The sequence below is a fragment of the Arvicanthis niloticus genome, chromosome 11, assembly GCF_011762505.2.
Source record: "Arvicanthis niloticus isolate mArvNil1 chromosome 11, mArvNil1.pat.X, whole genome shotgun sequence".
NCBI lineage: Eukaryota > Metazoa > Chordata > Mammalia > Rodentia > Muridae > Arvicanthis > Arvicanthis niloticus.
In genome coordinates, this window is record NC_047668.1 from 41,653,791 (window position 1) to 41,679,926 (window position 26,136).

Consider the following 26,136-nt stretch of genomic DNA (forward strand, 5'->3'; position numbering starts at 1 on the left):
TGTAGCAATAAACGCTACTACAGGCTGCTGCTATTCTGAGGAATTCCAGGTCCATTGGAATGATTTGAATATCCTTGATTATTGAAAGGAAAATACCAACTAATGTATTTTAGGTAGCTATTATTTATTTTTATTTTATGTGTATGAGTGTTCACATGTATGTATGTTCATCAAATGTATGCTTGCTGTCTGTGGAGCCCAGGAAAGGGTGTCAGATCCCCTTGAACTGGAGGGACTTGTTGTGAGTCACCATGTGGGTGCTGAGAACCGGACCTGGGTCCTCTGTAAGAACAGTAAGCCCTGGTAAGTCATCTCTCCAGTCCCCTGTTAGACAGTTTTAAAAGAGACTAGAGTTTCCACATTGTCCTTTAGAAAGTATTTTTAAGTTAAAAACCTTAAAAAAATTTAAAAGTTCTTATTTCGGAGGAGGCAGGGAGTCTGTTGGTTGAAGCATGAGAAGGAATGGTGTGTTCTTTATTATAGTAGTCTAGTTTTGAGTTTCTTTTGTGCTTCAGCTGGGGCCATTGCATCCTTGTTTTCTTGAATGGTGACTTGGTCGGGTAAAGCAATTGGTGTTGGCTTCCTGCTGAGGAATCAGTCAGTTCCCTCGGCCTTGCACCTATTGGGCAGGTGGATGCTGATGTGTCTGTTGGGCAGTAGTGGTAGTGGTGCTGCTCCCAGCTCTGGGGTTGGAGGATGAGTCTTACTGACAAGCCTAAACTGGTCTGGAACTCAGCTTGGGTTTGGGACTTTGTGTAGAAGCTTTACTTTCCTGTTTTGGTTTCTAAGAACCCAAAACATGCATTCATTACTCTTTCTTATTAACTCCCCACTGATAAGGGCTTGATTGATTTTAGCTCAGTTTGACAATGAAAATATTGTGTCAGCTACTTTTATTTTGGACACTTTAAACATGCACACTAGAAATGCCTTTTATTTTCAAGTCTAAGTGTATATGGTAGTCTTTAGAGACACCAAATTGTTAGTTTCTAACCTCACTCAGTCCATGCTTAGTTCTCTGAATGTTTAGTTTAGGTATGTCCCTGCAGTTAACTTGTTTGCCAGGACTCAGAGTGATTCCTACAGTGTAGCTATTTCTGTATTCTTAAGTCTGTTACTACTTGCCCCTCCCTTCTTCCTGGAGAAACTGGGTCATTTGTTCTGCAGAAATCTAACTTTCTAGGCGTGGCTGATGCTTCACTAGTTATTTAACTTGGCAGCATCTGAACCTTTTATGTACTAAGAATCTGAACTTACATCTCCATTAAGTTCAGGTTCAGATTTTTTGTAACAATATGTGATTGTTGTGCTGGGCAATTAAGCACTTCAGTTTATTGCCTGGTACAGTTGGCTATTAGATTTAAGTGCTAATAACCTTTAAAATCACTTGTTTATTTACTTTTTATGTGTATGAATGTTTTGCCTGTATGTATGTATGTATTGTATGTATGTATGTATGTATGTATGTATGTATGTATGTATGCCTGTGTGTGTGTGTTGTGTGTGTGTGTGTGTGTGAGAGAGAGAGAGAGAGAGAGAGAGAGAGAGAGAGAGAGAAAGAGAAAGAGAGAGAGAGACTGTTCATGTGAGTGTACACAGATGGCTTTAGATCCCACGGAGCTGGAGTTAATAGGTCTTTTTGACCTGTCTGATGTGGGTGCTGGGATTTGAATTCACGACCTCATGACTGAGCAGCAGTGCTCTAAATGACTAAGCTATTTATCCAAGCCACTAATACTTTTTTACCTTTATTTCAGAGAAGCTTGATTCTTTGCTCTCAGACTACGATATCCTCTCATTGTCTAATATCCAGCAGCACTCCATAAGGAAAAGGGATCTACAGTCTGCCACACACTTAGAAACACTTCTAACTTTTTCAGCTTTGAAAAGGTAATTAGAATTATACATAGAATAATATGGGACAATGTGGGGGTGGGTTTTGTTTTGGCAAACACAGTAAAAAAGGGTATTTACAGAAATCTTAAATTCCTTCTTAAAAATTTGTACTTGATGTAATAACAGCATGTCATGTGTGACTGCAACATCCTGTAATGCCTATTTTAAAATAAGTCCTTACTTAAAACACTTTGTTTTTTAACCAATATTTTAAAAAAGATGAGTATCCCAAGAGTATTACTGATGGTAACAATGTTTATAAAATCCTAACAGTTTTATTAATTGAATGCTTATAATACTTTATATTTTAAAGTTTTTTTAAAACTTTTTAAAAAGATTTATTTATCTATTTATTTTATGTATATGAATACACTGTAGCTGTCTTCAGACACACAAGAAGAGGGCATTGGACCCCATTACAGATCGTTTTGAGCCACCATGTGGTTGCCAGGAATTGAACTCAGGACCTTTGAAAGAGCAGTCAGTGCTCTTAACCACTGAGCCATCTCTCCAGCCCCTTTAAACTTTTTTTTTTTTTAAAGATTTATTTATTTATTATCTATACAGTATTCTGCTTGCATGTATACTGAAGAGGGCATCAGATCCCATTACAGATGGTTGTGAGCCACCATGTGGTTGCTGGGGATTGAACTCAGGACCTGTGCAAGAGCAGTCAGCCTTCTTAAACGTTAAAGCCATCTCTCCAGCCCGATTTTAAAGTTTCTTATTCATCGTTTTGTATATGAGTGTTTTGTCTGTATACCCCATTTATGTTTAGTGCCAGAAGAGGGCATTGTAGTCCCTGGGACTGGTTTGTGAGCCGTGGTGCTGAGGATCCAGCCTGGACCCTCAGGAAGAGCAGCCAGGGTTCTTAACTGCTGAGCTAGCTCTGGAGCACCTATTTAAAAAATTTTAAAAATACTTTATTTTTACTATTTATGTTTTTTGTGTCCGTGTGAGTATATGTGTATTGTTGTATGCTAGGAACAGCTCAAGCAGCCCCAAAAGGCTAGGCTCCACTTAGTACTCCAGTTGTGAGACTCACACATTAGGAAGAAGGGGTCCAGGAACCCTCAAGTTCATCTTCTAGGTTCCAGCATGAGCTTTTAAGTCTAAGCAGAGAAAAAAATTGGGTCATGGGAAAGAGATAGTTATGATTAAACAATCCTAGTCAAGGTGTGGTTCTCCCATTGATTGTCTCAGTTCTTGTTCCTTGGGGGTGTTCCATAGAAGTCCTTATCAGTTGTCATTACTTTTGATTCTTACTGGATGATGCCCGGGTGTAGCTCACCCTTCTGGATTATTGTTCTTATCTGGGTTGGTGAAGGTAAGTGGCTGTCTTGTGAGATCTAGTTTTCTTGAGAACTCTTGAGCTCAAATGAAGTACAAAGATTCATAAGTGCCTGTTTTAGTAATATATGCATCTGATTTAAAAACCAAATTGTCACAGAGAAATGGGGATGTAGTTTAGTTTGTAGAGTGCTTTTTGTTTGTTTGTTTTGTTTTGTTTTTTTGTTTGTTTGTTTCTGAGACAGGGTTCTCTGTATAGCCCTGGCTGTCCTGGAACTCACTCTGTAGACCAGGCTAGCCTCAAACTCAGAGAGATTCGCCTCCCTCTGCCTCCCAAGTGCTGGGATTAAGGTATGCGCCACCACCGCCCAGCATGTAGAGTGCTTTTCTAACATGCACAAGGTCCTGTGTTTTATCCCCAGTACCCGCCCTACACCTACAAAAACCAAACAAAACACCACCAACAACTAAAAAACCTGAAGGAAGTATAGTTAAATTTTCATTTCCTACATATTCCAGATTCAAAGGGGTTTCTTATTTGTAAACTTCTAAATAAAATTTTATTTCTAATGCGTTAAGATTTTTAAACTATTTATTTTTTGGTGGTGGGGGCATTTATGCTCCAGCTATGCTATAGCACATGGTAGAGATCAGAGGACGGCTTGTAGGAGTCAGTCCTCACCAGCCACTTTTTAAAAAGATCAGTCCTCACATTGGCATGACAAATGCTCTGCTGAGCCAGTCTCACTGAGCCAGTCTCCCCAGTCCTGACAGCAGATTCCTAAGTAGAAAACCCAGAATGCAGTTCTTGGGACTTTCCTAGGAAGAACATTAGAGACACTATTACAGCTCCTGGGGAGCTTTAATACTGAATAGGGCATTTGTAAGAGGGGTGCTTTTCTTCTCAAAGTTCCATTATAACCAAAGTGGAAAGAACATTAATGTTAATGCCTAGTGTAGGAGGACTCGATTGTGGATAGCAGAGGAAATGAGCCAAGGGTTTATGAAATGGTGTATTGTGTCTCTCTCTGACCATCAAAAAATACATAAGCAAAACTAAAATTACCTTGTATGCTCAAAAAGTTAAAAATACTTGTTGCTCTGGAGACAGTTCCAGTCTGAATTTCTTTCAGGCAGTTTAAAGATTTATGCAGACCCACAGGGAAGTAACATTTCATATTTTCAACACCATAGCTGACAATAGTTTGTTCCTTTGGCTGAGATGAATAACATATCTTGCTTTGCCTTCGTTATTAGTGGGCACATTGAAAGGTCTTTGTAAATACTGACAATGTCTGGCTCATCACACCTAGTTTTTATTTTAGAATGAACAAGCTTTAATGTGTTAAGCCATATAAAGAACTGCCGTGTATATATTTTAATATCTGCATTTAGAAGCTTTGTATCTATTTCCCCAGTAGTAATTATACATTATTGTTTTTCAAAGTAGGTTTTATTGAGGAGGGAAAAAAACATGGGCACTTTAAAATAAATACAGCAACAACATTTTAGTAATTGTCCACAGTAGTCAGAGTTCTTCCCTAGGACACCAGGTGGATTGCTAGAAGCGGGGAATACAAATCCCTGGGGCTTTGAACACTCAAGTCCATTGTTGAGTTTCACAGTTTACTAGTTTGTAACCTGAGTGGGTAACCTCTGAGCTTCCACTTTTACTTTTATGAGTAGAGATAATGCACAGATTATCTTAAGAGCAAGTAGATGTAATTAATGTCATATAACATAGCCTTTAATAGTGAATTTCTGAACACCCAACTTCAGCCTTCAACTGTCCACATGTGTTTCCTTATTAATTAGTTTCTAGGAAAGATGAATGCATACGCTTTTACCCTCATTCCCCAAGTATTAGTTAATGAGCTTGCTGCTCTTTTCTCTCATTCCCTGTCCCTGTCCCTGTCCCTCCCTTCCATATAGAATATGAAGGTTTTTTTTTTAAAACTACATTCTTTAAGCTAGGATACACAGAATCACTTACTGTAACAGTACTTTTTGCAAAAATAGATCACATAATACTTAGAAAGAAATTCAAGGAATAGTCTTACTCTTTAAAAATTAGACAGCAGGTACCTGAAGCTCAAGCAGCCTTCAGAATGGAGGCAGGGAATGTTTGGTGACACCAGAGAGCTATGCTGTAAAAGAAAAGCTTGGCTGCAAATGTCCCTGAGTTCACACAGTGCTAAACAAAATAGCCTCTGTCAGTCCTTTCAAGTGGGTCTCAGGTGCTATAAGAAAAACAATTGGGTGGAACTCTCATGCAGTCAGAGGTCTGCTTCGTAGTTTCTTTCTGTATGTGTGTGTATGTATGTGGGCACATGTGCCATGGCATACATGTGGAGGTTAGAAGACAACTTGAGGGAATTATTTCTCTCTGCATTATGTAGGTCCCACAGATGGAACTCAAGTTGTCAGGCTTGGGAATGAGCTCTTTTACCTATGAGCTGTCTTGCCAGCCCCCATGCCTCTTTTTTTTTTTTTTTTTCTTTCTTTCTTTCTTTTTCTTTTTTGGTTTTTTGAGACAGGGTTTCTCTGTATAGCCCGGCTGTCCTGGAACTCACTCTGTAGACCAGGCTGGCCTCAAACTCAGAAATCCACCTGCCTCTGCCTCCCAAGTGCTAGGATTAAAGGTGTGTGCCACCACTGCCCGGCTCCCCCTGCCTCCTTTAAAGATTGTTTTAAAGTGAATTCTGCTAAGGTTTTATAACTAAACCAGTTAGTGCATTTGTCTTTACAGGAAGAATAATGCTTTATGTTCCTAGTAAGTTGTTAGCTGCTGTGGGTCTGGAGAGATGACTTGGTGGTTAAAGTATTTGGTGCTTTTGCAGGAGACTGGAGTTTCCCAGCAACCATGTTGGACAGCTCACAACCACCTGTAACTCTAGCTTGAAGGGATCCAACATACTCTTCTGGCCTCCCTGGACACTCACTCGTGTGTACACAGGCCCACACATAGATACACAAAGCAGTGGAATAATCTTTTTTTTTTTTTTTTTTTTTGGTCTGAGAGAAAATATGGAAAATACCATCCTTGTGCAGAGGCCATGTCAATCTTCTCTGTGTCATTGTAAGTTTAGTGTATGTGCTGACAAAGTGCGCAAGTTACAAATCTTAAAAAATTTATGAGTTATAACTTGGGTGGATGTTATTCATCTCATCTCTTGTAGATCTTAAAGAGTGAAGTGAAAATTAGACCTCTATTTTATGTCTTTAAACTGTGAGTGCATTTTTTCTTCAGGCATTTTAAATTATACTTGACATCAAGTACGGAACGCTTTTCACAGAACTTGAGAGTCGTGGTGGTGGACAGGAATGAGGAAAGCGAGTACAACGTAAAGTGGCAGGACTTCTTCAGTGGACACGTGGTCGGTGAGTCTGAACATTGTGTTCTGTGATGGTTCCCGGGCTGTTGTGTTTTCTCTTGTCACTTTCTGCAGTGATGGAAAATCTGGCATAAACAAGGAGAGAGGATTTATGTCAGTGCATGGTTTATGAGGTTTTGGTTCATGATGCTTTAGATCTGAGGTGAGATGAACGATGGCAGAGTCCTGTGGTGGAGAAGGTGGCAGCTCACTTCACAGGCCAGGAAGCGTGGAGAAAAGAGGGGGCATAGAGACAAGGCGCATCCTTTAACTTTTTCCAAGTAGATTCCACCTCTAATTAGCCTACTCAGTTGTGAGTTCATCAGTGGATCAATTCCTTGATGAGGTTAGGAGGCATTTTTAGGTTCAGAACATCATAGATTTCCAGCTTTAACTTAATTACAGTCTTTTTTTCTTTTTCATTTTGGTGGTTGTGTAGGGAAAGGGGTATCAAAGTATGCTACATAGTTTTATTTAAGCTATGTAAGTTTGGGAGCAGAAACATTTTAATAGGAGGAAGTAGGTATCATTTAGCATGTTGTTTAGCTAGCCTCCCTCCCTCCCTCCCTCTTTCCTTCCTTACCTCTTAAACTGGCCCCAAGTGCACTGTTGTCCTATCCTGCATGAATCCTGTGTGAAGTACTGCACCTGGCTAAGTTTGATTTTTACTTTTTTCTATAATCAGGAAAAGGAAATGACATTTTATTTTATTTTATTTTATTTTATTGAGATAGGGTTTTTCTGTGTAGCCCTGGATGCCTTGGAACTCATTCTGTAGACCAGGCTGGCCTAGAACGCAGATATCTGTTGACTACTGAGTGCTGGGATTTAGGTGTATGCCAACATGCTCAGTTAACTTTCCTTAGGGTTTTTGTTTTTGTTTTTGTTTTTGTTTTTTGAGACAGGGTTTCAGTAGGTAGCCTAGGCTGACCCACAGCTCATGACAGTCCTCTTATCTCAGCTGCTTGACTGCAGAGATTGTAGACTCTTATTTCTTTCCTGAACAAATTTATGCTAAATTATGCAGAGGGGAAGTAGGTAAGTGTCACATTACCTGACCTGTTTCTCCTCTTGGGAAGACTGAGGTACTGGGCCTTTTCAGGATTGTGTTTCTAGTTTGCAGAGATCTCAGTCTAACAAGGTAAAGGCTATGCTGATGAGGGACCTATCTGATTTTTTTTTTTTTTAATTGTCAACCGTGAATAGTCAAATTATTTTTTGGTAATCTGTCTTTTGTGTTTATGTATTTGTATGTGTATGCATCCCATACACATATGGAGGTCAGAAGATAACCTATGCGAGTTGGTGCTCTCCATATGTGGGTCCCAGGGATTTAGTTCAAGTCATCAGGCTTGGTGACAAAGGCCTTTAGGCCTGCTGATTCATTTTGCTGGCCCTGAAAGAAATATTTGTGATAATAAAAACACCTTTTTCCCCCCAAGGTGAGCCTGGCTCTAGGGTTCTAGCCCACATAGGAGATGATGATGTTACAGTAAGAATCAACACAGATGGGGCAGAATATAACATAGAGGTGAGTCTGCATGTAAGAGGCTTGTATTTGGGGGCATGAGTTTGTGAGAGGGTCTCTTAGAGCCAATGCTGGCCTCTAATTGGCTGTGTAATTAAAGTTGGTCTTGAACTCCAGATTTTCTGCCTCTTTTTCTGTCTGCCTTCCTTTGAAGTTGTCTTTCTTTTAGCAGCTTGTCTCTCTGGTGATTACAGAGCTTCTTGGTTGTTTTAAGATACTAAGACTAATTAAGTACAGTGGGTCAACCCTGCAATCAGTCCCACCTGGGAGGCTCAGGCAGGAAGATTGCCATGAGTGAGTTCTCTGCTTAGCACCCAGGAAGGCAGAGGCAGGAGCATCATTGTAAGATCAAGGCTAACTTGGGTTATATAGTGAGATCTGAACCAGTTTGAGCTACATGGGGAGACCCTAGGGTGCTTTAAGAAAACTAATCCTACATGTTGCACTTATGCCACCATGCCTTGTTTGTAGTGGCAGTAAATGATTCCAGGGCCTCTTCATGCTTGCTGAGTGCTTGACATACACTCACTGCTGTGTACACCAAGTGTGGCTAGCCGTACTGTTCTTCCTGCAAAACTGGGTTCAGAAAATACATAGTTTGTCATCATATGTTTTTCAATTAACAATATAATTATACGTATCTTTTCAGGTTAATAAATATAGATCTAAATGAAGTTTTTTTTAGTGGTGGCTTCCTAGTATACCATTGTTTAGTCAGTCCTCTGTTGATGATCGATTATTGTGCTTTAATTTTTTGAAATAGAAATGTGTAGCATGAACAGCTTTGAACATACTTTTGGGTGAATATATTTAATTGGGATGGTCTGGGTACCAGTCTTAGGTCTCCATTGTTGTGTTGTTTCATTTTGTTTTTGAGATTGAGTCTTCTGTGGCTCTGTAGAAGGCCATTTCTTTTGCTAGTGTTAGGGTTTCAGCGTTCTCAGCAGCTTGTGTGAGGGTTCATTTCTCTACAGTGTCACCAAAATGTGTCTGATTATAGATGTCCTAATGGGCATGAAGAGGTGACTTACTTATTTTCTTATACATCATAATTTTATGTATAAAATCCTTTACATCCATCACAGCTGAGACCAGTATATTTAAAGACACGTTGGCTTTGTAAAAATGGAAACAGCCATGTTTGACTCATATACCCTTTGGAGCACATGGGTTGTATTTACTGTGACCTGGCCCTGTGTTATAAGTGCAGACTCTTCTAGAATCATTGTTTCTGTGGTGCTAGGGGTTGATACCACAGATTAGAACAAACAAAGGTCTGTTTTCTTGGGAACCAATAGAAGGCTTAGGCATATTAGGAGTTTTCAATCATCTCTTATAAAAGATAGTTTTTGCTGTATATAAATCATCTCAAAGAGGCTGAGTGCCGGATGAACTGTAAGCGTCTCATACATAGGAACGTCACCTGATGTCACTGCAGCGTGACCATCTGTAGCAACACTGGAGTAGAGTAGGAGTTACAGGAACATTTTAAATGGGCTTATGGAAAAGGATAGACTTTTTTTTTCTTTACTAGCTTGTACATAAATATGCATAAAATAACGAATAGTTGTAAATTTATTTGCAGTGTAGAAACTGTAAGATAAAACAAGTAACTTATTCTCTAGGAAACAATATTATCTAAGAACAAAGTGTTGTGAGAATTTTATTTAATGTTTAGAAGTTCTTGGGTTTTTTGTTTGTTTGTTTGTTTGTTTGTTTGTTTTTTGTTTTTAAGACAGTCCTGGAACTCACTCTGTAGACCAGGCTGGCCTCGAACTCAGAAATCTGCCTGCCTCTGCCTCTCAAGTGCTGGGATTAAAGGCGTGTGCCACCACTGCCCAGCAGCAGCTTTGTTTTTTATTTCATCATCTGTGTTTCCTTTTTAGCCACTTTGGAGGTTTGTTAATGATACTAAAGATAAAAGAATGCTGGTGTATAAGTCTGAAGATATCAAGGATTTTTCACGTTTACAGTCTCCAAAAATATGTGGTTACTTAAATGCAGATAGTGAAGAGTTGCTTCCGAAAGGGCTCATAGACAGAGAGCCTTCTGAAGGTAAGACTTAAAAACATATTTCAGGCATGACATAAGCATATCATGCTGTTTCCAGAAGGATGTTTGTTAATTGATAAAAAGAGCATGACTATTAAATAACTCAAGTATTTGGTCTGAAAACGAAGTTTTGTTACAGAAATTCTTAATTCTTTTTCTGTTCAGTAGTAGTTGAAAACACTAAAAAAATAATAAGTACAACATAATTGTCTTAAAAGAGACTAAGGAAGGGGACAGAGAAATGATCTAAGGGAAATTCTGTACTTTGTAGACCTTCAAAAACAGCAAAATGTTATTTCTGTAAAGTGGTCTTGAGAGCTTGTAAGAGATTAGTCAGGTGGCAAGAGAGCTCTGTGGTTTTTTGAAGTACACAAAGGCTGTCAGTCATGGACACATCTATTTGGGGTCATTTACAACAAAAAATTGTTGGAATGATGTTCTTCTGTCTTCATTAATTTTGTTTTTATGTTTTTAAAGAGGCAAGGTCTTGATAATTTCTCAGGTTGGCTTGAACTGCATGGCTCAAGCTGTCCTGCCTCCAACTCCTGAGTGATGGGATTACATGCATGTGCTACTGTGTTAGGCTTGCTATCAGGATTTGGATCTTGAAAAGGCATTGTTAACATTTTAAGATATTGATGATAAATTCTTAAGCAATTAGATTATTTGATAAGTATTCTGTTAACAAAGACTAATCTTTTAAGTTTTCTATTATAAGGGTACATTTGTTTGTAGCACTGTATGTACACAATTTATTAAAAAGCAATAAGGATGATTTTGCTTCCACTTGCTTTAGTGAGGCTCCCTGACTGACAAGTATGAATGTCTTAGTGTGCTTTCTATTGCTGTGATAAACACCAAGATCAAAAGCAATTGTGTAAGAAAGATTTTATTTCATATTATAGCTTACAGTCCCTTAAAAAGGAAAGGTATGGTTTCTCTGTGTAGCCCTGGCTGTCCTGGAATTTGCTCTGTAGACCAAGCTAACCTTGAATCTAGGGATCCACCTGTCTCTACTTCTTGAGTGTTGGGATTGAAGGCATGTGATACCATGCCTGGCTTTAGCTCTGTTCTTTTGTTTTTGTTTTTATACAACCCAAGACATTTTGGGTTATTTTGGGTTATTCAATATTTTGATTCTTTGAAAAGGTCTGCTCTGCAGCACACAGTGGCCTTCAGCTCTCAGTCCTTGCCTCAGCTTCCTGAGTGCTGGGCTTGTGCGTGCCTTATACTTAGCTCACTGCTACTTAAGTTTAATGTACAGTTACCTTGATTTTTTATTTTAGTTTTTTAACTTTATTTTTGATTAATTCATAGAATTCTAGAAGAAAATGATCAGTGGTTTCATTGCCTAGTGATGATTATTTTACTATATTAAACATATATGAAAAATTCTTTCCTTTTGTGGTGGTGGGTTTGAACTGGGGTCTTGCATATTCCAAGCCACATTGGTTTTGGATTCAACAATTTTAAACCTTATATTACTTTTTACTTTCTGTCTTTTTCCTGATGATGATGATGATGATGATGATGATGATGATGATGATGATGATGATTAAAGATACCATTAAGGACAGTTGACATGACTGTTATCTTCATACTTGGGAGTATGAAGAGGCAGTAGGATTGGAAGTTGAAGGACATTCTTACTGTGTAAGGAATTTGAGATCAGCCAGGGCTGCAAGAGACCCAGTCTCTACCCTTCCCCTTGAAAAGAAAAAGATACCTTTAATAATAATGCGCTTAAATAATGTTTGTTTCAGAAAAACATTAGAACTAAGTGTTACTATAAAAAACCTCCTTGTTTTGATGAATTTTAATTTAATAGTGCATACAAATTCATATTAGAGTTTGTTCGTCGAGTGAAGAGACGAGCTGAACCTAACCCCTTGAAGAATACTTGTAAATTACTGGTGGTAGCAGATCATCGATTTTATAAATACATGGGCCGTGGAGAAGAGAGCACCACTACAAATTACTTAGTAAGTATTTGATGATATACAGGTTAATTTAGCAAGTCATTTATGTGGGTAAATTAACTCTATTAAGATAAGGCTGCAGTAATTTACAACTTAGAGAAACCAGGCCTGCTCCAGATACTGTTAATCTCCTGTTATTTTGAGGGTCATTTACTAGGATCTTACATTTCTATATAGAAACTATAGTTTTAAAATTATGAGGAAGGTTTTGATTTAAAATTACTATTTCCTACATAATAAATTAGGGGAGCGTTTATAATGTAGCTTCTTTATGCATGTGAATTCTTTACAAACGTTAGTATCACATGCAAGGATTTATACTTGAGAGTAAAAAATATATATTTGTGAGAACTTGTATACATTTTCTGCTTGTATCTATTCCACAGATGTTTGTTTATTGTCTCATTACAGAGATAACCTTAAGTTAGACTAGGAAATAAGTGAGACACTCATAGCCACAGTTAACTCTAGGGCAGAGACAGGGAGGAAAGATTAAAGAAGTTTAATATTGTTCTGGGGCTCAACCCCAGGGCCTCATGTCTGTGAACAAGGGCCCTTGCACTGAGCAGTATCCCCAGCCTGACATGGAACTTTTAGCATCAGCTACTAAAATTTTAAAGTCAAGGAAATGATTTTCCCTGGAATTGTTTTTTTTCTCAGTATGACCCCATTTATCTTGGTCTCTTGGCTCTGACGAAAATGTTGTCATGGAGGGAATGGAGGAGAAGGCAGCTATTCATGGACAGCAGCCGATGTAGCAAAGACGGCTTTCTTATCGCCTCCTTCCCCTTCTCTCCGTTTATTCCAGCTCTCCCTCAGCCTTCTTCCTTTCCTTATGTCATGGATGAATTTATTAGGAGAAGAGTGGGAGTCATTGTAATTCTTGTTCATAAGCAAGAGTCTTTCTTAAAAAATCCTTATCTGGGGTTTGTATTAAAGGACTCCTTGTATTTTACTTCTTATTGTATACCATGAATGAGAGCATACTGTGAGGTTCACTTTTTCAAAGTGCATTTCTCACTGCTACTTAAAGAATGTTCCTTCATAGCTGAAACAAGCTAACCCATTTTTTTGAACAGATAACTTTTCTTTGAGAAAAGATAGTTTATTTTTTTATTTTTTTATCTTTTTGTTGATAAGTAGTTTATTTTTCTGATGTAGTAATTATGTTCTACCTCTATCATGTGAACATAAATGATTATTTACACACACATTTGCTCATACATGTGGAAAACATACATGTACACACGTTTCCCCCACACAGAAAGATGGAAAATAAAAAGGCAGTCGTCACCATTTTACCTGTTCAAGGGTCACATTTCAGGCACCCATGACACAGAATAAAGACCAACTGCTTTTTAGAGTTTTTGGTAAATCAGTGACTTTTTATTTTCATAGTTGGCTGGGATGGCAGTATTTAAAAAGCCTGAGGTTAGGTAGACAGTAACATTCTTTATCGTAGCAGTGTTTCAAGTTTGGCTCTAAGGGTACCTTCTTGATACACCCCTCAGTGATAAAGATTGGTTTCTCAATGCCAGTTTTCATAATCTTGCATTTTTCTCCACTAGATGTCTATTCTAGTAGGTTTTATTACATTGAAAAGAGTGGTAGAGTTCTGCATAACTTCACTTTTTATATCCACAGATAGAGCTAATTGACCGAGTTGATGACATATATCGGAATACCTCGTGGGATAATGCAGGATTTAAAGGTTATGGAATACAGATAGAACAGGTATTCATCAATAGTAGGCCTTGAGCTGATCCATGAGGTCATATATAGTAAATATATTTCTTTCAAAACCCCAAACCTACCTTAACATTAATCATAAACATTCTCATTTTGTGAAATTTTTTTGATGATAAATTGTGTTGTGTTTTGGTATTTAATACTAGTTGATAAAGTTTTTCTCTTGAGAGTTATTTTAGGAATGAAACATCGTAATGCTGTTATATTCCTCTCGTCTGTTGATTATCGTTTTTCATGTCCTTTAGTGTTTTCTTTTCCTTCTGACCATGTGTCAGACTTTGGTTAGAATTCTAGTACATATACATAAAATAAATAAGTCCTAAAAAGGGGGTGGGGGTGGAGAGATGGCTCAGTGGTTAAGAGCACTGACTGCTCTTCCAGAGGTCCTGAGTTCAATTCCCAGCAACCACATGGTGGCTCACATCCCTGTAATGGGATCCAATGTCAGGATATTCTAATTAAAGGGAGTTCTGATGGAATCCTACAGTTTTGAATCTGTAGAAATTTACTCGAGAATACAGTGCAGGGGAAGGGCTCATGCACAGCAGTAGATGTCGTCTCTCCTTCTGTTCCTTAGCTGCTGTAGCATGCTGTTAGTGCTACACTAGAACCAGCTTAATTACTCTCGCTAAAAATGGACTTCAATGGTTTGGAAATTGAGTATTGCTTTGGAAAAATACATATTTTGATATAATTTTCAGGTTCTTTGTATTAAAACATATAGTCTAACAAGTTACATTGTGTAAAATTGATAGATTAAAAAACAAAGGCAATGCTGGGCAGTGGTGGCGCACGCCTTTAATCCTTTAATCCCAGCACTTGGGAGGCAGAGGCAGGCCAATTTCTGAGTTCGAGGCCAGCCTGGTCTACAGAGTGAGTTCCAGGACAGCCAGGACTACACAGAGAAACCCTGTCTCGAAAAACCAAAAAAAAAAAAAAAAAAAAAAAAAAAAAAAAAAACCTCAAAAAACAAACAAACAAACAAAACAAAAACAAAAACAAAAAAAAAACATCACTTACTTGACCTGGTGATGCATGCCTATAATTCTAGTTCTTGGCAGTCAGGAGGATCTCTGTAAGTTCCAGGCAGCCTGGTTTAAGTCTTGTATTTAACATTCTGGCAATATGCTGTACACTCTTGGCCCTTTGGCTTATTATTTTATGTTATGTTAGATATTATTCCCTATTGATAATGTAAAACAGACTTAGTGGTTTTAAAATCACTGTACTATGTTCAGGTTTTTGGGGATCAGTAAATAGTTCCTTTTTGTCTTAGGAACTTGGAAACAACTGAAGAACATGATAATATAGGGAACAGAAATGCCAATTTCTTTAATCTATTGAAGATGAATTGGAGGGTGTAATTTAGGTGTTCTATCATACTGGGTTTCCAGATTCTTCTTATCAGACTTGACCTTGACCTTCCCCTTCCCCTTACCATATTGTCAGTACAGACAGAAGGGAGGCCCTAACGCTTTTCCCAAAGTCTGTGATCAGAAACCTTTGTTCCTTTTTTCTTAGTGGGTTTAATAGGAATTTGTCTTGAATATACATTCAAGGAGAAGCTCCATTTTTTTTTTAATAGTCTCCTATACTATGATAGAAAAGTGATGTTCATCTGAACCCTTCATTTTTAAATTATTGGCTATAATTGTAATAAATATCTTAAAGTCATGTAATCTTAAGTTCTCAGTTTTTTCAAATGTGGAGGATGTGAGAATTTAATACATTTTTAACTTTATAAATAATTCATTTGCATGTTTTCTATACTATATGTTTTTAGTTTGATTTGGACAAATACTTGAGTTAAAAAATTTGGGTTGCAAAACATTTTTATGGGAGTAGATGAGTGAGTGTGTGTGTGTGTGAGAGAGAGAGAGTGTGTGTGTGTGTGTGTGTATGTACACGTACACGTATACGTACATGTGCGTGCATGTGTATGGCTCATGTGTTTTTTGAATCAGGCTTTGGCTATGTAGCCCAGATTGGCCTTGAACTAGTAGTGATGTCCTGTCTCTGCTACCAAGTGCTATATTATATAGATGCTGATTTTTTATTCTAGATACAAAGTTATGGAATGTTATGAACTTGCATGGTGGGTGCTGGGGAATCAAACCTGAGTCCTGAGTCTCTTAAGCTCTTAGATGCCAGGCTTTGATACAGTTTTTCGTGGTGTTTTTCTTAGGCATGGTCTCTCTAGACATCTCTGGCCATCCTAGAGCACACTATGTACATTGGGCTAGCCTTAGACTGAGGTCTACCTGCCTCTGGCTTTGGAGTTCTGGGCTAAAGGTGTGTGTCACCTGGCCAGATGCTGGTTTTGTGTTTGTTGTTGTTTTTAATGATGAAATAATGCAGTAAATGTCTTAGGATGCTTTGGAATTGTTCTAAGTATGTTCTCTCTTAAGTATAGATTCGAATTCTCAAGTCTCCACAAGAGGTAAAACCTGGCGAAAGACACTTCAATATGGCAAAAAGTTTTCCAAGTGAAGAGAAGGATGCTTGGGATGTGAAGATGTTGCTAGAGGTAGATCATGCTCTGTACCATTCTTTTAATTGTCTTTTAAAAGATTTATTTATTTTTATTTATGTGAGTACATTGTAGCTGTCTTTAGACACACACCAGAGGAGGGCATTGGATCCCATTACAGATGGTTGTGAGCCACCATGTGGTTGCTGGGAATTGAACTCAGGACCTCTGGAAGAGCATTCAGTGCTCTTAACCACTGAGCTATCTCTCTAATCTATTTTTAAAATTTTTTTAATGCATACATGTATCTATACTAGTGAAGGAACATGGTAGAAACCTTAGTATCTTTGAGCATCTAGGCACAATGGCTCTTCTCTGGAAACTAATCATCGTGTAGACTTTTACACTGTTTTGTACCTCAGGTCTCTGAAACTTAACTTAATGAAGCTGTGAACGTGTATTGGCCAGCACAAATATCACTTGAGATCTATAGAAATGTAAACACTTTATTTTCATTCTGGGTGTGTCTCCTTTCCTTAGTGTACTGCTACACGATTCTTATCTGTACATATTACTGCGTTATTGTAAATTGGCTTACTGTACTGGGATGTATGTTAATTTCTTGGTGCTGTTGTAACAAATTACTACAAATTTAGCAGCTTGAAACATTTGAGTGGGTTCTTTCATTTTTTTGTTTTTTTACTTTTTTTTCTTTTCTTTTCTTTCTTTTTTTTTTTTTTTTCTTTGAGACAGGGTTTCTCTGTATAGCCCTGGCTGTCCTGGAACTCACTCTGTAGACCAGGCTGGCCTTGAACTCAGAAATCCACCTGCCTCTGCCTCTCAAGTGCTGGGATTAAAGGCATGTGTCACCACTGCCCAGTTTTACTTTTTTAAATTTTGTAGTTTCAATGTGTTGGTCCAGGTGAGCGTATATGAATTTCTTGCTTATGCACACACAAGAACAAGATTAAGTTTCAAACTTGAATGGAATTAAAGGCTTTTATTATTTCCCCCCCAGATGGAGATCATGTGGTATGTTTATGTAATACTAGTTTATGTAATTTGATCTGCCAGCTACCCAGAGGGAGATTGAGATAGTATCTTTTTATTTGTCTTATTTTGTAGGTGATGTTTGTTTTTCTGAGACAGGGTTTCTCTGTGTAGCCTTGGCTGTCCTGGAACTTGTTCTGTAGACCAGGCTGACTTTGAACATAGAGATCTGCCTGCTTCTGCCTCCCTGTGCTGGAATTAAAGGCCTACATATCATTTGCTTCTGAGATAAGTCTCAGCAAATATGTCAGCTCCAGCTGTGGAGTCCCGCAGCCTGGGACTTACTTTGTTTTAGCTGTGGAAACCAGAAATACAAGGTTGAGGTATTGGCAAGATTGTTTCCTCCTCAGGCCTCTCTTTAGCATGCTGATGTCTTCCTTCGTATGTGTCTGTGCGTGATCTCATGAAGACACACGTGGTGCTGGAAATGCAGTTCTAATACATCCTGAGGTTGCATCATGCAGCCCTGGATTTGGACCCTAGCAGTGCAGACAAATGAATGAACAAGCATTCCCCCAAAGTAGCTTTCATAAGGGAACAGGTCATCATCCCCTTAGTTAGGGCATGTGACTATGACCTTACTACTGGCTTTGGTAAAGACTCTGTCTCCAAATACAGCTGTGTTCTAGGTTAGTCAGGGCCAGAACATCAGTGTGTGAGCTTCGATATGATTACAGTTCAGCCTGTTCACCAAGTGTAGTGTCTTGTCCTGGGTTAGCCTGGGTCAGCCTGAGCAACCAGACCTCCTGAGTGCTGAGACAGCTGACCCGCCACACCTCTGCTTCCTGTGGCCTCAGATGTGCTCCTTTCATTTTTTTCCCTCAGCCCCAGAAAAGTCTTGGAGGTTTTGGGGATAAAATGGATTTAAATTTTTTATTTTGTTACCATAAAATCAAGAATGTGTGCTTTTTTATAAGTTTACATTTACAACTCTTTTGGATTATAAAGATTTTAAAATTCAAACAAAAACTTTCCCATCCCAAATAATTAAAAATAACCCCTACATAGCAGTCTTAAACTCTTGAAATACTTTGACATACTGTAGCATGGGGCTACAGTCTGTTTGGAAATGGGGCTGCTCCAGCCCTGATAAGGTCTCTGGAAGACCAGTGACTTTATTCTGAGTAGATGAAAGGTGCCTGAGTGCTACCCACCACCTCCATGACCACTGTGCTTCCTACCTGCCTGGTTAGGTGTGAACCCCAGGGAAAGCATTTGTGTTTGTAGGTGCTAGTGCTGAGCTGTAGCTGTCCTGTAATGCTTGGTTGAAGTACCCTTGAATCTGGCATGATGACAAGCTAATTAAGAATTCCCTCTTTTTAAAGCAATTTAGCCTTGATATAGCTGAAGAAGCATCTAAAGTCTGCCTGGCTCATCTTTTCACGTACCAAGATTTTGATATGGGAACTCTTGGATTAGCTTATGTTGGTTCTCCCAGAGCAAACAGTCATGGAGGGGTTTGTCCAAAAGGTAAGTGTCTCATTGCACTGTCATGAGAGAGATGAAAAAGAAAGCTGATTGGGGTATGTTTCAGTTCTGTGCTTAAGAGGCAATTTTTGTCTGTTTCCTTTTTCTTTTAGCTTATTACAACCCAGCTGTGAAGAAAAACATCTATTTGAATAGTGGTCTGACTAGTACAAAAAATTATGGTAAAACCATTCTCACAAAGGTATGTTTTTTTGATTATCCTTTTTATTTTTTATTTTTTGAAAAAAAAAAAGTTTATTTATTTTATGTATATGAGTACACCATTGCTGTCTTCAGACATACCAGAAGAGGGCATTGGATCCCATTACATATGGTTGTGAGCCACCATTCGGTTGCTGGGAATTGAATTCAGGACCACTGGAAGAACAGTCAGTGCTCTTAACCACTGAGCTATCTCTGCAGCCCCTATTTTTTTTTTTAAATTTTCTTAAAGAACTTTATTGCTGGGCAGTGGTGGCGCACGCCTTTAATCCCAGCACTTGGGAGGCAGAGGCAGGCAGATTTCTGAGTTTGAGGCCAGCCTGGTCTACAGAGTAAGTTCCAGGACAGCCAGGGCTACACAGAGAAACCCTGTCTCGAAAAAACAAAAACAAAGAAACCAACAACAACAAAAAAAAGAACTTTATTAGAGAATAGTGTGCGTGCATACTACATCCACACAAACGTGGGTTCCTACAGGTAGCAGCAGAGATGCTGGAATTTCTGGCGCTGGAGCTACAATAGATGGTTGTGAGCCATCTGATACCAGTGCTGGGATTGAACATGCAGCCTCTGGAAGAGTAGCAAGTGCTTTTAACCCCTGAACCAACTCTCCAGCCTCAGTTCTTGTTTTTAAACAGGACAGATTCTCAATCCATTGCGTTAGTATCTTCATTACATATTTATGCTGGTATCTTTGTAAAAAAGTAACTTGTACTTGGTTGATTATGTGGCTGAGTGTGTTCTGACCTTAAGCATTTATGGCATTGCTCCGTTGTTTGCTAGTGTTCACATGCTGTTTAAAAGGGTAGGAGGTCTTAGCCTTTGTTTGTGACCTCTTTTTTTTTCAGAGATTTTTATATCTTGTTTTGGAGTCTGAAGATGTAGCTCAGTTAGTAGAATGCTAGCTTAAAACCAGGGATAGTGATGCACGCCTATAACCCTAGCCCTCGGGAAGGTGGAGGCAGGGGGATCAACATTTCAAGATTGTTCTCAGCTCAGTAAATTCAAGGCACCTCAGGATACTTGAGACCTGTCTCAACAAAACAACTTGTTTTTGTATAGATATATCTGTTTAAGTATGTTTTGCTACAAATAATAGAAAATACAGTAAACACTAGTGGCCTGGTCTACATAGTGAGTTCCAGGACAGCCAGGACTATGTAGAGACCTTGTCTCAAAAAGCCAAGTATATCTATAATGGGGAGAGTAGGTATTGGTAGGAAAAATTAGTATATGATACACTGGTATGTTGACTCTGAGCTTAAGATAACTGTGTGGGGCTGGAAGCTGGCTCAATAGTTACAACTGCTTCCTGGTCTCTCGGGGTCTTTGGTTCCCAGCCCCAGGGATCCAGCACCCTCTTTTAGCCTCCCAGTCACTGTACTAACACTAACCATGCAGAGACTGAGTGCACATAACTAAAACCAATCTAATCTCTATTATTATAATTATTATTTTGTGTATTTGCTTGTTTGTTTTTTAAGACAAGGTTTCTCTACGTAGCCCTGGCCGACCTGGAACTTGCTCTGTAGACTAGGCTGGCCTCGTGCTCAGAGCTCCACTAGGATCAAAGGCGTATGCCACCACCACTCCGCTCTTTTTATTTTTTTTCCCTCCTTTGTGGAGGAGTTGGGACCCTTTAGTCTAGATACTTTTTGTCTTTATGCACAATGCTTACTTTTTGTTTGATGTGCTTATTTTGGTGAGATAGAGTCTCACTGGACTTTGAGATTCTCTTATATCAGTCTGAGTGCTGGAACTGCAGACATGTAGCAAAAAGCCTGGTTTAAAAGTATATTCCTATGGAGCTGGAGAGGTGGCTCAAACGTTTAAGAAGGCTGTCTACTCCTCCAGAGGTCCTGAGTTCAATTCCCAGCAACCAGTGATGACTTACAACCATCTGTAATGGGATCTAATGCCCTCTTCTGGCTGCATCTGGAGATAGCTACAGTGTACTCACATACATAAAATAAATAAAAAAGCACCACCGCTGGGCAGTTGTGAGTCTTGAGAGGAGAGTTGCCACTGTTGGCAAAAGATGGAAAAAGGAACCGGACAGGTGTTTGGGGGAACATTTGCCTTCCAGCCCCCTACCCTGCACCCCCTTACCTCCCTCTCCTTATCTTTGCATGTGGCAGTCAGAGGTCAGCTTTGGATGTGATTTCTCATGCTCCATCAACCTTATTTTTTCTTAACTAATGAACGTATTGTTTACATGTATGCATATGTGCCTGCGTAAGTTTATGGGTGCAGAGGAGCCCCCATTTTTGATCTTCTGGAACTAGAGTTATAGGTGGTTGCACCTAAACTCTGCACGTGCAGTAGACACCCTTAAAGATTGAGTCATATTCCACCCCACCCCCCAAATTATGTAATTTGATCTGCCAGCTACCCAGAGGGAGATTGAGATAGTATCTTTTTATTTTTATTTGTCTTATTTTGTAGGTGATGTTTGTTTTTCTGAGACAGGGTTTCTCTGTGTAGCCTTGACTGTCCTGGAACTTGTTCTGTAGACCAGGCTGACTTTGAACTCAGAGTTCTGCCTGCCTCTGCCTCCCTGTGCTGGAACTCTGACCTCACACATTCACTGTGCCACCCCCACCCCCAATGCACAAATAAGTGTGAAAAGTTTTTCATGTAGGGTGTATGATATGTGTATGTGGATACGGCCACTTATGGGAGTAATTCTATTTCCATTTGATCTGAAAAATATAGCATGGGTCCAATTGGCAAAACTAGCTGATGATTACATACTTTGTTTCCCTGATTCTTCAGGAAGCTGACTTGGTTACAACTCATGAACTGGGACACAATTTTGGAGCAGAGCACGATCCTGATGGAATAGCAGACTGTGCCCCAAATGAGGACCAAGGAGGAAAGTACGTTATGTATCCCATAGCTGTGAGTGGTGACCACGAGAATAATAAGGTATGTGTGTTTTGATTGTTTTCAGTGGTAGGAAAGAAGGCTATGCAATGTTAGCAGAAAGGGGGCTCGGGAAAATATCCATCTCTAGGTGTTTCCATAGAGGTGGAACTGTCAGTACAGTAGGAACTTGATGTATGGTTCCAGTGACACAAGCTCATATTAAAGTGCTTACACTGTCATTTGGTCAGTCTTGTCTTGTAAGCTTGGGTTCCCTACAGTAGTGATTTTGTCGGAGTCCTACTTTTGAAGGGTGTTTTGTTCAGCCTTAGAAATGACCTGACAGTTTTATTTACCACTTATGACTCATTTGATTTAGCAGTACTTCACAGTGTGCTGCCACCACCCTTCCTCCTAGTCCCGTTCCTCTTCCTCCTTCCCTTGCTGCACTAGGGATTAAATGTGCCTTAATAAAACTGTTAAAAACAAATAATACAAATGGACAAGAAAATAGGTAAATACAGAAAACTGTGAAGCCATGTGGCAGCTGGTGAGGGCCGTGAGCATCAGTGAGACTGTTGTCTGTTTACTGCACGCTTGGACGCTTCTGTGGTAGACTGTAAGACACCCAGGGAGGAAAAACTCCCACGTGGCTTCCGTATTGGATTGCTTTGGTTGTGAGGACACTGCCAGCTTGGGGACTGTTTAACTTTATGCTCTGCTGTAAGGGAAAGCACATGATGTTACTTCCTCTTCTGTGGAAATCCCCATGGCCTGTGAGAACCTGCTAGTGGGAGTGGGGCGTGGGCAGAACTGGTTTTGGGGTATGCTGAGCTGTTAGTGAAGCACAGTTGGTTCTGTCCTGCATCCATCACACTTAGTACATATTTTCTCCTCACAGTTAAGTTTTCCCAACTGCTATCTTTCTCCCCTTATGAAAAAATACTATGCATTGTCTATGTTTTAGAATTTTTCAAATACTTTTTTTACATTTATTTATTTGTGGACATCATGTGTATACCATGATACGTGCTTTTGGGGGTCTTTCCTTTTATCTGGGGATTGTGCTCAGGTCATCGGGTTTCATTGGGAGCAGGGTCCTTATACCTGCAGAGAGGCCCTACATGAGTTAACTACCTACTTCCCTCTCCCCTCTCCCCTCTCCTCTCCCCTCTCCCTCTCCCCCCCCTCTCCCTCTCCCCCCTCCCTCTCTCTTCCCCCCACCCCCCTCTGTCCCTCTCTTCCTCCCTCCCTTTCTTGTTTTGTTTGTCTTTCTTTTCCTTTTTTGAGACAGGGTCTCTCTATACCCCTGGATGTCCTGGAACTTGCTGTGTAGATGAGGCTTGAATTCACAGAGGTCTTCTTGCCTCTGTGTCCTGAGTGCTGGGATTAAAGTTTTATACCACCGTGCCCAGTTCATGAGTTTCTTAAACATTTTTTAACTAGGTAAAAAAGGACTATAGGATTATAGAAATCAAGTGGTTCTTCATTTCACCTGGACAAATAGCCCTTTGCTCCTAGATGGGCCAGCCAGCAGCTGCCCTGTGGTGCTCCAGGAGCTGTGAACACTGATGTTAGCGGGAAGAAAGAAGGGATGCTGAGGGCTGTGACCTCCTAGAGAAGGACACTGAAAGAAAGCAAGGCTCTAGACAAAGGTATAAATACAAGACTAGGATTAGAGATGGTGGTCAGAAAGCCAGTGACAGATTGGTCACTATGTGCTCAGCGCAGTCTAGGCCCTGGAGACCCATGTCTGAGAGTTTACCTGCTAATGAAGAGGTATTCTTGCTGGCTGTGGTAGTTTAGGCCCTTACCTAAGGTCCTTTATTTAATCCCGGCACTTGAGAGGCAGAGGCAGGTGTATCTTTAAGTTCAAGGCAAACCTGGTCTAGAGAGTTCCAGGTCGGGGGTCAGGCTGTTTTGAGACCCTTGTTTTAAAACAGAAAACGGAACAAATCCCCAGCCATTTTGTATTGACTAGAAGGAACGACTGTTGTAGCAGCCTTTCTTAAATAAGTACTTTGACACCAATGTCAGTGTAGACCAAAGCTAGGTAGCTCCTGGAAGGTTTTTCTGCTGGGTTCAGTTTGGATTCTTCATTTTATATTCTAGACAGGTGGTTCTCAGCCTTTCTAATGCTGCAGTCCTTTCATACAGTCCTCATGCTGTGATGACCCCCAACCATAAACCGATTTTCATTGCTACTTCATAACTGTAATTTTTGCTATTGTTAGGAATTGTAACGTAAACATCTCATCTGCAGGGTTACACCCCACAGGTTGAGAACCACTGTTCTAAAAGCACAGGGTGGGCTGGGCAAGCAGGCAGACTTTTCCAGAGGCACAGGTGGCAGTCTGCAGCAGCTCATTCTTTCAGCTATTCCTCCAGGTCATTCTGTTCATACAGCAAGGGAGGTCATGCTTGCCAATAGGTAGTACAGGCAGTGCTTTAAGTAAGTCACTTAGTAAGTCATTGTCTAATAATTGGTCTTTTCTATCTTACTCTATTTCAGTAACTTCTTACTGTGGCATTTGCAGGTGACTGCTTGACACAGTGGTGGTGTTGGTGGGGGCTTCGCAGTTAGGTTTGTCTATAGAGTAGCACTCCATGGGAATGCATTCATCTAGGTCTTTTCCACTCTCATGGCCTTTTTTTCTTTTAAGATGTTTTCAAACTGCAGTAAACAGTCCATCCTCAAGACCATAGAAAGTAAGGCTCAAGAGTGCTTCCAGGAGCGCAGCAACAAGGTGTGTGGCAACTCCAGGGTGGATGAAGGAGAAGAGTGTGACCCGGGCATCATGTACCTGAACAACGACACCTGCTGCAATAGTGACTGCACACTGAAGCCAGGTGTGCAGTGCAGGTGAGAGGTATTCCCAGAGAGGCCGGGGATTGGGATAATGAGGGTCCAGATAACAGGAGATTGCAATGCAGGCAACGTGGCTGACTTGGAACTTTCTCTGGATAGACCAGGTTATTCTGGAACTCACAGAGATCCATCTAACTCTGCCTCCCTAGTGCTTTAAGATTTATTTTTATTTTAAAATTAGGCTTGGTGGTAACTGCCTTTACTAGCTGTCACACTGGCATTTTAAAAAAATCTTTTAAAAGCATGGTGGGGCATGCTTTTAATCCCGGAACTTGAAAGGCAGGGAGAGACAGATTTTTATGAGTTGGAGTCCAGCCTGGTTAGCCAGGCCAGCCAAGGCTACACAGTGAAACCCTATGTGGAAAATCCAAAATCTTTTTAAAATAAACAAAGTTGATTTAACAAGCCTACTCTTGCCTCCATCTGTCACAATAGCAGAATATTGGAATAATCAAAGGTAGTGCTATTAGAATATAAACTGTTACTGAGTACCCATAGAATAGAATAATGTGGAGGTGATTGCTGTCTGTATTTACTTTTCACATTTAGGGATGGACACACACGGGGACACACACACACACACACACACACACACACAGACACACACAGAGTGACTTGGCCCTGGGGTATTGCTTCAGTGTTTGGGTCACTATCACAGCCATAGCATTTGATGTTGGACTCTCATTGGAATTGAGTGGTGTTTGTCTGCTCTTCCGTAGTGATAGGAACAGTCCTTGCTGTAAAAATTGTCAATTTGAAACGGCTCAGAAGAAGTGCCAGGAGGCTATTAATGCTACTTGCAAAGGAGAATCTTACTGCACAGGTATGTGTTTCCGTTGCTTCTCCAGGTGTCCTGTGGCATGTGAATATGTATTTGAAACCAGAATCAAGTTTCCTTCAGGTGAAAGCAGCCCTTGAGGCTTTGCTGTTTGCTGGGTCCTCATTCTTGTGAGAAGCAGTATGTGGCAACTGTTATGGCCTGGACTGAGTTTTAATTAGTGTTTGCCTCCAGGGAATAGCAGTGAGTGCCCCCCACCAGGAGATGCTGAAGATGACACTGTATGTTTGGACCTTGGCAAGTGCAAGGCTGGGAAATGCATCCCTTTCTGCAAGAGGGAGCAGGAGCTGGAGTCCTGTGCATGCGTTGGTGAGTAGTTTCTAAGTCCTGCAGCAGTATAACACATGCTTTTTTGTCTGTTGCTCCCTCTGCTCATCAAGAATGGGGAGAACCAAGTAAGGGATGAGGAAAGAGCAAGGCAAGCTAGTGTTTGGAGATGGGCGGTTCAGATCCTGGCTCCCTAGCACCTTGTGAACTCACTTCCTAC

The 26,136-nt window shown here is 40.0% G+C and overlaps 1 protein-coding gene and 1 pseudogene across 3 annotated transcripts in view; one reads left to right on the forward strand and one right to left on the reverse strand.

The window, feature by feature from the left end:
- Window positions 1-26,136, forward strand: part of Adam17 (ADAM metallopeptidase domain 17) — a 43,389-nt gene that overhangs the window by 10,593 nt on the left and 6,660 nt on the right. Inside the window, exons 2-14 of one of the 3 annotated variants that reach the window (XM_034513873.3) lie at window positions 1,758-1,890; window positions 6,437-6,567; window positions 8,003-8,091; window positions 9,975-10,143; window positions 11,989-12,122; window positions 13,764-13,853; window positions 16,282-16,395; window positions 18,714-18,858; window positions 18,969-19,057; window positions 21,853-22,005; window positions 24,606-24,805; window positions 25,531-25,634; window positions 25,824-25,958. In XM_034513873.3, the coding sequence (XP_034369764.1) occupies window positions 1,758-1,890; window positions 6,437-6,567; window positions 8,003-8,091; window positions 9,975-10,143; window positions 11,989-12,122; window positions 13,764-13,853; window positions 16,282-16,395; window positions 18,714-18,858; window positions 18,969-19,057; window positions 21,853-22,005; window positions 24,606-24,805; window positions 25,531-25,634; window positions 25,824-25,958 (1,686 nt within the window). Of the gene's footprint in view, window positions 1-1,757; window positions 1,891-6,436; window positions 6,568-8,002; window positions 8,092-9,974; window positions 10,144-11,968; window positions 12,123-13,763; window positions 13,854-16,276; window positions 16,396-18,713; window positions 18,859-18,968; window positions 19,058-21,852; window positions 22,006-24,605; window positions 24,806-25,530; window positions 25,635-25,823; window positions 25,959-26,136 lie in introns of those variants that run through there. The other 2 variants (XM_076942073.1, XM_076942074.1) reach the window with 2 other exon arrangements.
- Window positions 6,208-6,297, reverse strand: LOC117717466 (U6 spliceosomal RNA; annotated as a pseudogene).